The sequence below is a fragment of the Apteryx mantelli genome, chromosome 2 (assembly GCF_036417845.1).
Source record: "Apteryx mantelli isolate bAptMan1 chromosome 2, bAptMan1.hap1, whole genome shotgun sequence".
NCBI classification, from domain to species: domain Eukaryota; kingdom Metazoa; phylum Chordata; class Aves; order Apterygiformes; family Apterygidae; genus Apteryx; species Apteryx mantelli.
The window spans coordinates 149,144,105-149,160,886 of record NC_089979.1 but is presented as its reverse complement, the minus strand read 5'-3'; the positions used below and the strand labels follow the sequence as shown (position 1 = coordinate 149,160,886).

General features: G+C 50.7%; 1 protein-coding gene across 1 annotated transcript; it reads left to right on the top strand.

The window, feature by feature from the left end:
• Positions 1-1,167: 1,167 nt before the first annotated feature.
• SKIDA1 (SKI/DACH domain containing 1) lies at positions 1,168-6,006 on the top strand. Its single transcript, XM_067292513.1, has one exon. The coding sequence runs from the start codon at positions 1,174-1,176 to the stop codon at positions 3,679-3,681; it is 2,508 nt and encodes an 835-aa protein (XP_067148614.1). The 5' UTR covers positions 1,168-1,173; the 3' UTR covers positions 3,682-6,006.
• The last annotated feature ends 10,776 nt before the right edge of the window (positions 6,007-16,782 follow it).

The following is a 16,782-nucleotide window of genomic DNA, read 5'->3' as shown; positions in this document are numbered from 1 at the left end:
AAAGTGTATACATTTCTGCCTTATCTATGCTTTGTTATGGGTCTGACGTGAGCCCACGTCCTCCTCCCCCCTCCCGCAATATTACAGACAGAATTTCAGTTAAAAGTGTTACAGTATCGCGGTGCAAAAACCCGTGATATCCAGGCAGCAAAATAACCTTAGTCACCGGCTGTAAAAAGCTAATTAAACAGAAGAGGAAAATCAAGAGAAACTCGAAAATGTAAGTATCCCCTCTCGTTAACAACCGAGCATTTAACTTTGGAGCCTCTGAAAGGGAAATACCAGGCTATTCTGCACATTTTTTCTAAGCTTCATTTTCCACACAATGCAGAATAAAGTACTAGTCTAAAGCGGTTACATTACCGAAGAATTTCCCATCGTTATGATCATACTTATGTCCTTTAAATTCACGGCATGCACAAAAGAGCAACATTTGTCCAAAATAGTCTAAAAATATACGAAACGGTATGAAAAAAAGGCATAAAAATCCTTCATCTGAAGCTAGCGATGAGGAAGTCTGAGAGGTCTGAGTGTATTTGAGCTCAGATTGTTTAATAGAAAGATTTATATACTAACTGTATTATTTACTTTGAGAGGGGAGGTGGCAGTATAAGGGTATGCTAATTAGTGGGAGATTTTTGGGGGGAAGGGGTGGAATATCAATTTTTATTGCATCACCTGTCAGGAGTGTCCAATCAGCGTTGGCTTTAGGGGAATTAATTGATGAAGGTGTCTCCGGACGAGCTCACTTCACTCTGTCATTTTATTTGTAGCTAAAGCAGCGGCGGGAATAGCAGCTGCATTTCTTTTCTCTTCCTCCCTTCACATTCCATTATCATAGTTTCCAATGGAAAAGCAGGGAATGAAAGGGAACAGGTACTGATCTTCAGCAGCAACTTAGAGAAACACTTTGGCAAACCTGATTTTTAAGATATATATTGATTGTAGCCTCACGATATTTTTTTAATTTATTTTTTTTTTATTTTGTCTAAAGTTTGGCACTCCATTTACCAGGAATAACAGCCTTTGTTATATTTTATTAGCAGGATGCCTTGAGACAAATGCAGCATCTGGCTGAGGATTGTGTGTGTGTGGCTTTTTCTTTTTTTTTTTCTTCTTTTTTTTTCCTCTCTCTCTCTCTCTGCAAATGCTGGGAATAATTTAATTCACGAAATGGGAGACCTGAAGTCGGGTTTTGAAGAGGTGGATGGCGTGAGGCTCGGCTACCTCATCATTAAAGGAAAGCAAATGTTTGCACTCTCCCAGGTTTTTACAGACCTGCTCAAAAACATCCCGAGAACTACCGTGCACAAGCGAATGGATCATTTAAAAGTAAAAAAGCATCACTGCGACCTGGAGGAGTTGAGGAAACTCAAAGCCATCAACTCCATCGCTTTCCACGCCGCCAAATGCACCCTGATCTCCAGAGAGGACGTGGAAGCCCTTTACACATCCTGCAAAACCGAGCGGGTCCTCAAGACAAAACGGAGGAAAATAAGCCGGGCCCTGTCAACAAGCGACCTCCGGCCGGAGCACGCACCCGCCGACCCCTTCTCCGGCTTTTGGAAGGAGAACAAACTTTGGCTGGGTTTGAATGACTCTCCCCGGGCCCTGCTGCCAATCAGGAGGAAAGCGTGGCGTCCGGGGGACGCAGCCTTGCTACCGGCCTCTCATCTACCTCACATTTTTAGTAAATACACTGGCCACCGCTACCCAGAAATCGCCCGGGCGCCTCGCAAACCCCCCGTAAACTATGAAACGGCGCCGGCCGGGGGGGACTGCGCGGCCCTGCGCGCCCGCCCCCCGCCCGCCGCCGCCGCCGCCGCCGCCGCGCGCCCGCGGCTCCCGCCCGCCGGGCCCCCGCCCCTGCCCGGCCGCCACCGCCGCCGCCGCGCCGCCGCCGCCGCCACGGACTGCGCGCTGGGCCCCGCCGGCGGCGCCCGGCGGCCCCCGGCCGCGCCGCGGCCCTGCCGGCCCCGCGGAGACCCGCGGCTGCCGCTGCCGCTGCCGCGCGGCTTCGGGCCGCCGCCGCCGCCCGCCTTCGCCGAGAGCGGCAGCAGCGACTCCGAGTCCAGCTCCTGCTCCGACCGCGCCGCCCACGACTCGGACTTCGGCTCCAGCCTCTCCAGCTCCAGCGAGGGCAGCTCGGAGGAGGAGGACGAGGAGGAGGACGAGGAGGAGGAGGGCAGCGGCGCCTCGGACTCCAGCGAGGGCAGCTCGGAGGAGGAGGAAGAGGAGGAGGAGGAGGAGGAGGAGGAGGAGGAGGAGGAGGAGGAGGAGGACAGCACCTCGGACTCCGACTCCAGCTCGGTCTCCAGCCAGGTCTCGGTGCAGAGCATCCGCTTCAGGCGCACCAGCTTCTGCAGCCCGCCCGGCGTGGTCCACGCCAACTTCTTGTACCATCTGGCGGCCGCCGCCGCCCCGCGGCCCCCGGCGCCGGCCCCGGCGGAGCCCGGCGGGCCGCCCGCCCTCCGCGGCGCTGCCGGCGGCCTCCAGCCCGAGCTGCCGGGGCAGTGGGGCCGCCCGGGCTGGGCCGCCGCCGCCGCCGCCCCGGCGCTGCGCTGCCCCGGCGGCCTGGGCAGCTGCTTCGCGGAGATCGGAGATGATAGGGTGCCTGAGATCACATTCCCACACTCTGAATTTGCCAGTAATGCCAAGAGTACTGACCTAACAATTAACTGTGTTGCAAAGGGGGCCTCTTCACCTAGCCCAAAGACAAACAATGCATTTCCACAACAAAGAATACTCAGAGAGGCAAGGAAATGCCTGCAAGCAACTACTACACACTGTGCAGATAACAATACAATAGCTGCTAGGTTCTTAAATAATGATTCTTCTGCAGCAGCAGCAAATTCAGAAAAAGATTCCAAAATCCCTCATTGTATTGAATTTGCCACGGATTTGCCCTCTTTACAAACTGATCCTGAGGAGGATGCTGCTTCTCCAGGGGCAGCAGCAGCAGAGCTCCACTGCACTGATACAGGCAATAAGGCATTGCCGTTCCTGCACAGCATTAAAATCAAAATAGAGGACAGCAGTGCGAACGCCGAGTGTGAGCCTGACCTTACAACATATAAGCTAAAGTGTGAGTGCAATGATACTAAGGATAAGTTTTACGGTGTGACTGAGAGTAATAACCAGGACGCTTTATTAACAGCCAAGGAAGATTCTGCATGCACTGAGAAAGAAACCACTTCCTTAAACCCGCTGACTCAGAGTCAGGCCCTCTCATGCACTTTAGGTACTCCAAAACCTGAGGATGGGGAGTATAAATTTGGAGCAAGGGTGAGAAAAAATTACAGGACATTGGTTCTGGGAAAGCGACCTGTACTGCAGACTCCTCCAGTCAAACCAAATTTGAAATCAGCTCGAAGCCCACGTCCTACAGGTAAAATTGAGACACATGAAGGAACACTGGATGATTTTACAGTTAACAATAGACGCAAAAGGGTAGCCAGCAATGTAGCATCAGCAGTGAAAAGGCCATTTAATTTCATGGCAAATTTTCCCTGTCCACCATCACTAATTATTGGCAATGATGGGGATTTGTTGCCAGCTTATTCCTTAAATACCACTAAGGATTCCCAACCACCTCACAAGGCCCATCCTGTATGGAAATGGCAGCTGGGCGGTTCTGCAATACCTCTTCCACCTAGCCACAAATTCAGGAAATTTAATTAATAAAATAGTTTGGAAAATATTTTCTTGAACCACCTTTAACTTTCTTACATTTTAAACTCCACAGGATGGTTTGTACAAGCCCATTAATGCTATACACACTTTCAGAATCCTGTTTTATCACATTGTGAAGACAGAAACCGGATTACTATTTTCTTTACCATTACAACAGTGGCTTTTTGTTTTGTTTTGGGTTTTTTGTTTTGTTTTGTTTCATTTGTTTTTTTGGGTTTTTTTTGGTTTTTTTTTTGTTTGTTTGTTTGTTTTGGTTACATTCCACAGAGTACTTCAGGCTAAAGACTCAAGTTAAACTCAGTTATTATGGTAGAGCTGAAACACTTTACTGTTTAAATGCTAATAAGGCACCAGTACCTCAGTTCAACTGCTGCAAATAAATGTCAAAAGGTTGAATAATAAATATTAGAATGAGCCATTAAATTTATGCACTAGATTTTGAAAATGGAAGTCTAACTGTTAATTCAGTTAAAGTTTGTTAAGTTACATGGTTGCACAGTAAGGGTTCACTATAATTCAATGTGGCAGCAGTCTACTTTTTGGGAGCTTTGTTTTCGGGTGTAGGGGTGTCTTTTTCTAAGAGCAGTTGCACTTACTCATTTTTCTATGGTTTGGAAAGACTGGGGTTCGCCTGCAACCCCAACCCTGCAAAAAGCTGCCTCATCTGAAACCAGTAAATAAATGTGGAATTCTATTTTTGGTAAAGGGTGTCTTTTTACTTGTACAGCCACTCTTTGCAATTGGAAAGTATTTTTGTTTCACCCAGAGGTCTTAAATAAGGTTACTGTTACCCACTAATGTCATACTTAAGTTGTGGTTTGAACATGCCCCTTACAAACTTGCAAAGCAACTAAAATATTTGCCGGATAGCAGTACAATTTATGGTCCAGCCCCTCACGCTGGCTGGAGGAAATAGCAAAGTAGTAAATACAACACAGAAAGTGAAACCAGAGGCCATAAGTGAAAAGAATACACAAAATGAGAATACCATGTTATTCATAGCTTTTTGGCACCAAAACTCAGGCATTTCAACCGTAGTACACTTCTCAGTTTGATCTTCACCTCTTGAAATGTTGGGGTTTTTTTCCATACCATCCTCTCTATGTAGCAGAAACATTTCTACTGCACGTGACAATCAGAGGCAATTATCTATATTTGCACTTAATATCAAAATAGTCGAACAGGCAGACTTCTAGAGTCTAGCCCTTGGTTAGACAAGCTGGTATAATATATTGTGATGATGGAAGCAGTAAATCAAAATTATGGAAATTTGCACTGTTGAAAAGCATGCTTTAGCTTTATTTTCAATTAAAAACACTGTTTAAAAAATTATTGATTCCATACACTTTGAATTATTGCAGTTATCCATGGTTTCCTCTTCGTTTGTAAGTTCACTCTTTTCATTTGGAGGAAATACGCTTCAAGAGGTTAACTGTTTCCCTCCCTCGCCCCCAACTCCTCAAAAAGAAAGGGGAAAAAAAAAAAAAAAGGCTGCAGGCCGAAGTGGAGGCCGAGCTGAGGACGGGGGAAGGTCTCCAGGCCGGGGGGAGGATGGGTGCAGCAACTCCGAAAACAATCTGAAAAGTTTGCAGCTTGAGAAAGGCAGTTATAATTGAGTTGCTGAATCAGCAGAGTTTAGTGTGAATAATTGCTGGTTTCTTTCTTTTGATTAGCATTTTATTTATACTAGATCATTCCCAAATTAAATTTTAAGGATTCCACTCATCGACCAATCCCAGGAGAATAATTTATCGTAAATAAAAAAAAAAAAGAAAAAAGAAAACAAAGCAGCAATGTAATGTTTACTGTGTGATTCAAAGTCAACATGTCTGATGGCAGTCCACTGCCTGGTTTTCAATTTTTTAATTCCTGCCTTTTGTGATGGCCTCTCCCCACCCCTCGTGTCTTGAAATATTCCAAGCAGCCACTAACTGATTTCAGCTCTGTTTACTGATCCATACCGTAGTTTTCCTCTCATTGTAAAAGGCCTAGTCTAAGAATACCTGCAGCCAAATATATTTAGAAAGAGTAAACAATTGCCTTTCAGTGGAGTTACCCTTCCCCCCTGCATGCACACGCACACACACACACTCACCCACATCACTTTAAACTGCCAATTGCAAAAGGTGCATTGCATACTTAACCGCTCTGCTGAAATTACGATGGTCGTGAAAAATCTGCTTACTGGAGTTGTTCTGAAATGAATGTTTACATTGGTATGTTTAGAGCTGCACAGATTACAGCCTTGTTTCCAGAGAACTGTAAATACGTGCGAACGCACCGCTCGAGAAAGCCCCCAGCTCCTTCAGAAAGCCGTGACTGCTTGACAAAGGTCTTCCCTCGACCAAAAAAAAAAAAGAAAAAGAAAAAGAAAAAAAAAGAAAGAAAGAAAGAAAGAAAGAGAAACCAAACCCAAATGCTACAAAGGTGCAATATGCAAACTTGAAACCTAAAATTTTCGCCTTGTCAATTAAACAATGTATCAATTTCAAAGTAACTTCGTCCCCTGACCCTGTTTACTTCCAATTAGAGATACGTTGATTTGACCAGGAATTGCAAATTTCAGAGGTGCCTTTCCAGGTTCCCTAAATAACCCCGGGGGGGGGGGAAGGGGGGGAATAAGCACAAATCTATACCAAATAGGTTCGGCGAAGGTGCGATCCGGCGCGGCCCCCTCTCGGCCGCCCCGGACGAGGCCGGGGTCGGTCCCGGACCGCGGGGCCGCGCGGAGCCCGGCGCATCCGCGCCCGGCCCGGCCCCTGCGCGCAGCCTTCCTCACCGCGGGCAACGGCAAAAGGCAAGACGTTAAAGAGCCAAATAATTTTCACACGTGTACACCGCAGTTTAGTGCAAGCCACTAACAAGAACATTTGTGTTTTTACTACCGTTGGAGAACTTAGCCAGGTACAATAACTTGCTGGAAAAAAAAATAAAAAAAGTATTCTTTCCAATTGTGGTAGTTTGGTAGCTGTTTCTCACTGCATTGTGATAATTGTTGCGAGCAGAGTTTATTATTATATTCAGCCTTAATAATATAAAATCATATAATTAAGTTATGTATAAATAATCAATTTTCTCTAATAAAGGTAAGTTCACGTAATGAGGAAAGCAAAGGTTTTCTAGTGAGCGAGGTTACAATTTTTGCTGTAATGTTTACAGAAGAGAAAACTTAAAATGTGTTAGCAATGAATTGCCACCATTTTCCAGTTCTTGATGTACACAAAAATCTACAGAATTTTATAAAGGAAAAAGCAATCTAGGGACGTGTGTGTACTTTATGGAATATACTCCATAGGCATTTGCCACAAGTAGAGTTCACTGAAAATTTTATTGGGAAGATTTCTGCTACCATAATGAAGACAAAAGAAAGTTTTGGACTGTGTTTAATTCTCTAGAGCATTAAAAAGGGAACACGTGTAATGCCTTCAGCAACGAGGTATATTGCCTTAAAAGATGTAACTTGCAGTTTACAACAATTTACTTTAAGAAGTGATTGTTCTATAATTACACTTACTTGACTACAGTGGGAAAATCTCTTTATCAGTTGTTTATTTAAAATGCCACTACTAGCAATAATGCAAAATAGTGGTAGCTGTTGTATGAAGTTTGCTGTTCAATCATTCAGTTGGTGATTTTCTAAATGGTCTCTGATCCTTTTTCCTATAACAGATTTAGTTGCCAATAAATTAAAGTTTCTGCAGAAATAAGAACAATGCTATCATGTTTTTGTTTGTTACCCTTCACACGTGTGAGTGGTTACGACAGAGAGGTGTAAAAAAGTGGCATTTCCTATACACGGTGGTAATCTGTAGGAAAATATTCTACATATGCAGTGAGTTAGAGAATATGAAACATAGATAATGTTGTTAATTGTGGTTTCTATGGTTAAGATGATTACTGGAAAGAATATGTCATAGTTCATCCTAAAATCTATTTGGTCAGCCTCAAAGTACAAAAGAAGGACAATGACATGAAAATGGAATGTATTAGCTAGAAAAATAAGGACCAAGGCACTGGAATCTACCTTGCTAAAGTCATACTTACAGACATTATCCATTCACAGGTCTCCCCCTGGTACTTAGTCCTACAATTGTGCTTAAAGAAAGTACAATTTAACAGCTCCTTGGCTGGACGTGGGATTTCTTATTCCAGAGCAGCCAAAGAGCTTTCTGATCAGTGTAGGACACTTCCCAGACATTTGGGGAAAGGACACATGGATACGCAGTTAGCTGATTTTAGGCCTTCTATGTTGCATTTTTTTACTGTTCTGATATAATTATTTGCCATGCCCTAGGCCCCTCTCTCCCCCGCTCTCCTTTTCAATCTGAGGCGGCCTCACAAGCCCCAGCTTTAAAAGGCCCGAGATGTTTTGCATGAAGCTCTCACAATAGGGGTTGAGAGAATTGACAGTTTCAAAAACAAGGCGCCCTGTCCTTTCCAGATGCCGAAAACCCCTCTTCTGCACCATCTCTCGTTTGCTCTTCGCTGCTGGTGGCTTTATCTTTAGCATTGCAAATATCCTGCAACAGCTGTGTTTGTAAACAGGGGGGAGTTCGGCGGGAGCCGGCAGCGCGGGGTCCGTGCTTCCTAAACGCGCGCGGTGTGCCTGCGGGACCGGCACTGCGGCTTCCTGACGAGCAGCAACTTAAAAAAAAAAAAAAAAAAAAAAGAGGGAAAATTCAAAAAAAAAAAAAAAGGAAAAGGTGGCGGGGGGCGGGGGGCGGCGGCGGGGGCAGCCCTGGGCGCCCGACCCGCGGCCCCGCCGGCGCTGCGCGGCGCGGCGCTGCCCGCGGGGGCGCGCGGGGCGGCCCCGCGCCCGCGGCCGTGGGGGGCCGCGCTCCACGCGCCGCCATCTTGCCGGGCTCCCCGTGGCAGCGCCGCGCGCCCCCGCGCCGGGCCCGCCGCCCCCGCGGCGCCCTCCGCGCTGCCCCGCGGCCGCGCCCGGCCCGCGGAGCCCTCGCCGGGGCGCCCGCGACCCCCGGGCACCCCCGCCCGGCCCCGCTTCGTGTTCGGGGGGCCGCGGCAGAGGCTGCGCCTCGGCCGCCGCCGCCTCGGGTAGCGGCCGAGCGCGGGCTGCGCCGGCGCGGAGACGGCGCGGGCAGGGGCAGAAGCCGCCCTCGAGGGCCCGAGGGCCGCGGGAGCCTTTGGGGGCTCCGAGGAGTTCGGATGCCGTTTTCCCTCCTCCCCCCCACCCGATCCATCTGGAAACGAAATTGCGCCGTGGAGAGCTGCCGGGGGCCCGGGGGGGCGGCCTCGCGGGAGCGGGAGACGCAGGGAAAGGTCAATGCGGGGAGTGCAACAAGGTTGTTTACTCTTGTGTTTAAAATGCAGTCGCGGCCGTAAAGTGTGTGAAATTACGCACTGGTCTCTTAAAGAGTGGCTAATTTATAGTAAATAGCGCGGCCTTTGTAAATGGCTTTATTATGTTGTTTCTTGTTAATTGTTGAGAAAATCCCCATTGTTGAGTGTGAATGGCTTTATGAGCTAACCTGGTCTTTGGTGCAATCAAGGGGCAGTAAATGGCCGCTCTGCTAATGTGGCCTGTAGCGAAAAGCGAGGATCAGCCGCGGTGACCTCCGCGAGGCGGTGCCGGAGCAGGGCCCTGCCGCGGGGGCCGCGCCGGTGGCTGCGCAGGGCTGCGCGGGCCCAGGCCGCCAACGCGCCGGCGGCCGCCCTAAAATGGACGCCCCCAGCGCAGCCGCTTGGCCGGGGGCAGCCGCTTCTCGGCCTCCCACCCGCCTCCGGGCCTGGGGACGAGCGGGATCACGGTGCCCCCCGCCGCCCCGGCCCCGGGCCGGCAGCGCGCAGCGGCCCCGCGCAGGGCAGGCTCCGCCGCCGCGGCCGCGCGCACGAGCGGGGCCGCGGCGCTGCGCAGCGCTGCGCTCCTTTGTTAGCGGCGGCGCCGCGAGTCCCCCCGCGCCCCCCGGAGCCCCCCGCCCCGGGGCACTTGCGGCCGTACCGGGGGGCGGCGGCCCGCGCAGCACCGCGCTCAGGCGCTGCCCGCGCGGCCGCGGAGCTCCCTCGGCTCCGCTTAGACAAATAAACCGCAGCAAACACCTAGAGACGCAGCTCTCCCCGCGGCGCGGAGGGGCGCGGAGGCGGGCAGCCCTCGCGGACTGCCCCAGCTTCGCGCCGCGCCGCGGAGCAGCCCGCGGAGCGCGGCCTCCCGGGCGGCGCCGAGCGGCTCCGCGCCTCCTGCCTCTCGGAGGAAACCCAAGCGCGGGGCTTCCCCGCCGCTGGAGCAGCCGCTGTTGCACCGAAACGCCCTCCGAGCGCACGTGTCGCTATATTATAAAATACAAATCGCGATGAAATGTAAATTCCACTCTAGAAACTTATATTGGGCTATTCTCTTTCCTGAAATCTCTCTCCCTCTGATTTCGCTATTAGGAGAAATCCCTCTGGGTTTAAAGCACTTGTTTCGCGGATTTCTGTACAACCCACATCTGTTAACTTCCCCTCCGCTGCTCTGCTCTTGCGCGCAGGACGCCGCGGGTACCTCCGCGTGGCAGAGGGGGCCGCGGAGGGGCCGCGGGCCGAGCCGTGCCCCTCGGCACACGGCTGCTTCCCAAGCTGCCTCTCAGGATCAGTGTTGGATTGCAAACGTGTCACATGCGCGGCTCCCTCTTCCCCGGGACTTCTGCTCCTCGGGCTTTTCCAGGCTGATTAGTGCTCTCGGAGCTGCTAGATAGATAGGGCTGAACAGTCCATTTCCCTCAAAACAGGATGTTTCCATCAACCTACATTTGGTTTTCCCCAAAGAGCAGCAGAAAGTTTAGCTGGGAAACACGTCCCGGCTAAACCCTTGTCTTTAGGTGCCACTCGGGTCACTTCACATCTTTGCATTATATTTCATCCTGTCATTCCCCTTTCTGTACCTTCCCGGGCAAAATAAATAAACTAACAAACAAATAGACCCTTTAAAAATACGCGCCGCTGGTGAGGTCCGTGCCGCCAGGGCTGCGCCGCCGGTCCGCGGCTGGGTGCGGAGCGCGGGGCCGAGGCGCCCCCGCGGCGCGGGCAGGGCGCGGGGGCCCCGCGCCGGCCGCTGTGGTTCCGGGGTTGTTTCCCCCCGAACAAACCTGCTGCCCGCTTTGAATAAACCTGGCTCGAGAATCAAAGGGAGCTGCAGAAAAGCGGCCACCGTCCTGGAAGCGGCGTGTTTGCTGGGATTTTCGGACTCTTTGTGCGTTGGAGTAGACGTGTGTGAATGTGCTGCGAGTGTTAAAACTGCCACATAACCTGTGCGAACATATGTTTTATATTTACCCCCGATGCCTTTGTATTCCCAAGATTTAGTGGTAAACTGTCTGAGACAATAGCAAAACCAGAAATATTATCTAGTAAACGGCAGAAAAAAAGGGGGGTTGCTCACTTTTGGAAATGATCATTTCCATTTACGTGGACATGACAGTTTGTATAAGGGTAAATAGCGATAACGTGCTATTCTATGTACGGTTTTCCAGACCATTTGAAAAACTTTACTGTGTCTGCTGTGGATGTTTGAAGTAGCACCCTATCACCAGAAGAAGGATTTTCAGGTTGTTTTCTACTATGACATAATAGTCATCAAAATCTGGCTACGTTCGCCGGAGGGAAAAAAGATGTTCACGCTGAATGATGTGGTAGAAGGAAAGAGAGAACAGTGTTTAATACACACTACAAAATAATGTCAGATCTCCTAGTCTGTGATCTCGCATGGTCTTTTATATTTTAGGGAAAATTTATAAATGGTAACCTGGGATTTACAAATTTTGGTAGTAAAATCTCATTAATTCCATTATGATTTCTGTATCCTGCTTTTATAAAGGGGCCTGTAAATTATATCAATTCCACACAAGCTCTGCCATTCATCAAATCTGGGAACATTTGTATTTCCCTATCTAACTGTGTAGAGGCCAAAAAATATAAAAAGACTCTCCAGATAATCGGTGATACCTCTTGTCCTCCTTATAGAGCACTTGGTGCTATTTGTTCCGCCCCAGAAAAATGAGCTTCTTAAAGTGGGTTGAAAGTAGGTGAACTTTTTTGAAACACACCTGAAAGTTGGGAATCTTGGTAGCTCCTCTTTATACATGTTTGCATTGCCTGGGGCACATAAAGAGGATACACAGCAGCATTTCTTCATCATCAGACTTAAAAGAGGCTCCTGCCTTTCCAGAGGTCTTTCTTTCTTTCTTTCTGTCTGTCTGTCTGTCTGTCTGTGTAAAACCCAGCGCACATACGCGCTGCGGATTCCCGTGAAAACTGGAGCGCGGAGCCCCGTGCTCGGCCGGCGCCCGTGGCGCTGCGCCTGGTCCTGCGCTCTTCCAGGGCAGAGCGGTGACACGGGGCTTCGGGAAGCTCCGGAGGGGCTTTGAGAGCGGTTCAGCGCCTCCGAGCCCAACGCGAGCACAAACTGCAGGATAATTTTGCTGTGGCTCTGCAAGCTGCTCTGACTTCACAAAACCTGCAGATCCGAGATGCCTTTCAGCGGAAATTTGCTGCTCGTATTTGGTTTTGCAACGTTGATTGCATCTCATCATTTTGAAAGACGAACTACATAAACATCTGATAGTTTGTATTAGAATCAAGCACAGTGACAATTGCACAGAGCTGTTTTTAATTTTATTCCGAAGTATTTACACATCGACATATGGTAAATTTGTCTTCACTAAGAAAGTTAAGAATCAATAGTGTTAATAGCTTTGCATAGACATGATAGCCATTAACATTTCTGCATCTCTACCAGTCCGAGGTTCTCGAAGATGAATGCTTGTGTGCCGAAATAAAAAGCATTTTAAATTGAAGATTAACTAGCTCTGGCTGCATAGGTTCTTAAAGGTCCTCGTAGTCACTGCCGAATTCAGCAGGACAGATTCTGTCTCCACCGAAGAATATAAAGAAGTATCAGCACTTTAGCTCTGCTTTAATCTTTATTTTGAAATGTTTTTGCTCCTTAATACCTGCAAAGATCAAGTCTGAAAAAAAAACAACCAGCTAGCTTCCTGGCAGGAAAACCTTGTGTAGGAGAAGAGGATGTATCCTGGCTCTTCCTGACTCATACTCTCTGATTCGGATTACAGTGTTTTCAAGGAGTCTCTTTCAGTCCCAGGAAAGCCGGGAAAAGCAAAGTTACCGAGGCCACTCGGCAATTCACACTTTGTGTCAAGGTGCCGCGGATGCTTTGGCTCACTCTCTGGTTTTCCTAAGGGATGTCCTGCAGGCTCCAGCCGTAGCAGGACGAGGTGGCAAACCCGGTTGTGCCGGCACTCTGCACAAAGCGAGGGTTTGCTACCAAATAGGTCAGAAAATTACATATATAAAAAATAACCTCTTGTGCCGGCGCCATTGACATTTGCCAACTCTGCTAATGCATCAATTTTCTCCGACATTTGAGAATTATTATTTTTAATTTTCAGGTGTTGCTTCAGGACGATCATGAAATCTTGCAGAAATTCTAAGGCTAACCCAGTCTAGATATGTCTATACACGTCTCTAAGTCAAACAGGTCAAATATTTTTTAAACACACATTTACCAAGAGAGAGAAAAAAAAGGCATCTAAGCTGGAAACCTGTGGGGGCATAACAAAAGGAAAGAGGCCAGAAAGAAATATCCCACAGTGGATTACAAGGTTATGGGACAGGTCACTATAGGAAAGGTAAACAAAAAAATGAAGGGTACATTATATAAACCTCTCATAATTAAAAAATAGTTAGTTCTAATGTTGTAGTTACACCCACAGATAATTGTTGATTTTGCTAATCAAGTGCCTGTGAATTTATTGGAATTTTTTTCTGTTAATATACCTTTATTTACCCGGCGTGCTATTTCACACATAATTAGAAGACTGACAACAATCTTTAATGACTGATTATTTAATGAAGACTAGCATTATTTTACACCACAGACTAATGTACAGAACTTGCTATTACAGCTAGGGACCTAGAGAGACAAGAAGTACACCCGGCCATACAAAAAGAGGACTCAAAGACAGTAATATATTAAATATTGCAGCGATCGATTTCAATACCCTGAGTGGACACGGGAATAAAAATTCACCCCCAAGATGAAATGATCAGGAATTATTTGCTGAGAGGAAAGAAACGCGCTTTTCCGCAGATCATTTTTGTTGAGGTTGGAAGAGGGCTGGGCAAGCATCTTTCAAGCTCTAGGGTCCCAGTTTGGGACATCACCCTAACGGTTAGCCACGTCTCAGTGGCGTTTCTACGAAGTACAGCGACGGGTCTTTGTCCCGAGGGAGAGGGACTAAACACCCAGCGCGGCTCCCCGCGGCCGTGGCGGGGGCCCCGCGCCGCGGGGCTGCGGCGGGCCGGGCCGGGCCGGGCCGGGCCGGGCTCCGCGCCGTCGGGGCCGCCGAGGTGGCGCCCGGGGGCAGCGGCCGCGCTTGCGGCAGCGCCGGGTCGCGGCACCTGGGGCAGGGCGGAGCCGCGCTGCCCTGCGGAGCCCCCGCGGCCCGCGGCGCTCCCCGGCACCCTCCTGCAGCCCGCAGCGCCGCGGGGCGGCCCCCGCCAGCCCCCGACGGCGGGGCGCCCTCAGCGCGGGGCCGCCGGGCCCAGCCCGCGGCGGGCAGGGCACCCCGGGGCCCGGCTCTCGCCTTCCCCCGCCGGAGCCGCGGCGGCGGGCGGGGGTCCGCGGGCGCGGAGCCGGCGCGGGAGGCAGCGCAGCGGGCCGGCCTCCCCCGCGCAGCCCTTTGTAGCCAGGCCAATTACAGCGGCACAGAGGTGCCCCCGGCCGCCCTCCGCTCCCACCGCCGCCCCCGGCCTCGCTTCCCCTCCCCGCCACCCCTCTCCCCCGCGCCACGGCCTTTCGCGGCTTTAATTAATAATTAAAAGGCGGAATGAAAATTAAAGAGGAGGCAGAGGAGGGGGCGAGGCGTTTCCGCGCCCCGCGGGAGCCCGCCCGGGCGCTGAGGAAGGGAGCAACCGTGGCCTGGTGTCGCGCGGGGGCTGCTGGCTGAGTTCCCCCTGCACTCTCCAGGCCACCTTCCTCCTCCTCTTCCTCCTCCTCCTCACGCCCAGAGGCCGTGGTGGCCGCGGTACACGAGGCTGCTGGCAGCAGCTGAGGCTAATGCTCGGCGGGGCAGTGTCCACGTTTGCTCTGCTCCTGCTCGGCTGCAGGGGAGAGGAATTACAGCCCAGAAAATGTGAACCTGTTGACTGCCAGATCCCGAGAGAAAGGGCTGATAGTCTTTTACATTCCCAAACCTATGAAGTTGGGATGCCATCGCTGGGCCCCTGGATTCACCTGTCACTGCAATCACAGCCTCCGAGCACTGACAAATATTCACAATAAAAGAGTGAAAAGGTCTCTTAAGGTTCACTGATTTGTGTGTAGAACTTTGGAAAACTGCAAATAAGCGAGAAAAATTGTCCATTCTTGTGAAGGGAAATACAAGTTTGCACTTATCGTTCAGCGACAAAAACCAAGGACTGGCCAAAGAACCAGTGACATACACTGTAATCTCCATAACAATTTAATTTCCTCTCTTCCCTCTCTCGCTCTTTACTGGTTAGCAAAGGGGAAAATCTAAGGTCTAATCCCAAATAAGACTTTCGATTTATTCCCACTGCAGGCAGAAGGGGATATTGAGAAAAGGCAACAGATTCCGAACAAAATGGAGAGGGGAGCTCTCTGAGGCTGCCCTGCAGAAAGCATCTGAAAAGGCCAGTTAGAAGCATCAGGCCAAAAGATAAACGCAAGTCAAAATGAAATAGAAACTCGCGCTATTAAATTTCCTTTTAAGTGTGCCTTTGGATTAGTTGTACATGGAATCTAGTAATTAAGGTCCTTCTCTTTGGAGAAAACCTTTTCGGTTTCATATTCCAGCGTCTGGCGTGATTGCTGCATGTTAAAAAAAAAAAAAAAAATTTTTTTTCTTTGAGTGCAAAAAGTTGCTCCAACATAAGTCGTTTTTACCAAAGAAAACATTAAATTGTAGGGTATTAGCAATAATCACCGAGGGATCTATTTTATACCGTCTTAGGCCTCAGAATCTGCTGTTCCCATCTTGCTTAGAACAGGGAAAAGCATTTTCCGATTAAATTCTGCATTAATAGAACTTGGCAACCGGCAACAAAAACCTAGCTTAAGTGAAATGAAGAGACAAAAGGCACTTTAAATGCTGAGGCGGGGGGCTGGGAAGCTTATTGCACTAATTTTAAATTAAGACGATGTTCCTGTCTTGCCCCCGTGTAAGGTCTGTGCTGGAGGCTGGGCGGAGGGACAGCAGTAAATCCCGTCCCCGGCGCCCCGCTGGTGGCAGCGGCTCGGGGCCGCCCCGGCCGCAGGGTGCCGCGCTGCCCGCGCTGCCCCGCCGCATCGCCCCTCACCTCGGAGGGACGCGCAATTTGTACCGGAGCCCTGGGAGAGCTGTAAAACAAAACGCGCAACTTCCAGGCAGAGATGCCTCCACCTGATCTGACGTGGCGATTGAAAGCGAGCCCCGGCAGCGCCGGCAGCCGGAGAGCAGACCTCCGCGCCTCTGCTACCTGCCCGTGGGACCGAGGGGCTTCCGCGGCCGCGGCGGGGGGGCTGCTAGGCACCGGCGAGAAGAAGTGTCCGGAGTGGAGGCTCTGCACGCCCGCCTTGGGGAAGGGTGTTTTCCAGCCCTGGAGATGCGGGGCTCATTTTCTGCGGGGACGCGCGAGCGAGAAATCCCCCTTCCTCCCCGAGGAGGAGCTCTGGGCTGAGCGCGGCCCGGGGGCTCCCACGCGTGTGTGCGCGCCGCGGGCACCGGCGGCAGCGGGACGTGCTCGCCCGGAGGAGCGAGTGCGGAGGTGGCGGCTGCTCCTTCCGAGAGCGCTGCGGCGGTAGAGAGCCGCCCCGAGGCGTGGTGAGGGCCGCGCTGCGGCGGCGGCCGGGGCCGGGCGGGCGCGCCGCGGGCCGCAGCCCGTGCCGGGGCGGCCCCGCTCGCCGCCGCCGCCACGTCGGGGGCCGCCGCGCCCGGCCGCCTCGCCGCGCGGAAATAGAAATGTAACATCGCTCCAGACAAATTAATTTTTGACGGATTTATGGCATGGTTTGCTTTCAGGATATTCATTGGCTCTTCTGAGCTGTAAGAAAGTCCAGGGACAGAAGTATAAACA

What these genes read in the sequence shown, in the direction of transcription:
- SKIDA1 (XM_067292513.1), top strand. Translation starts at nt 1,174, where the DNA reads ATGGGAGACCTGAAGTCGGGTTTTGAAGAGGTGGATGGCGTGAGGCTC.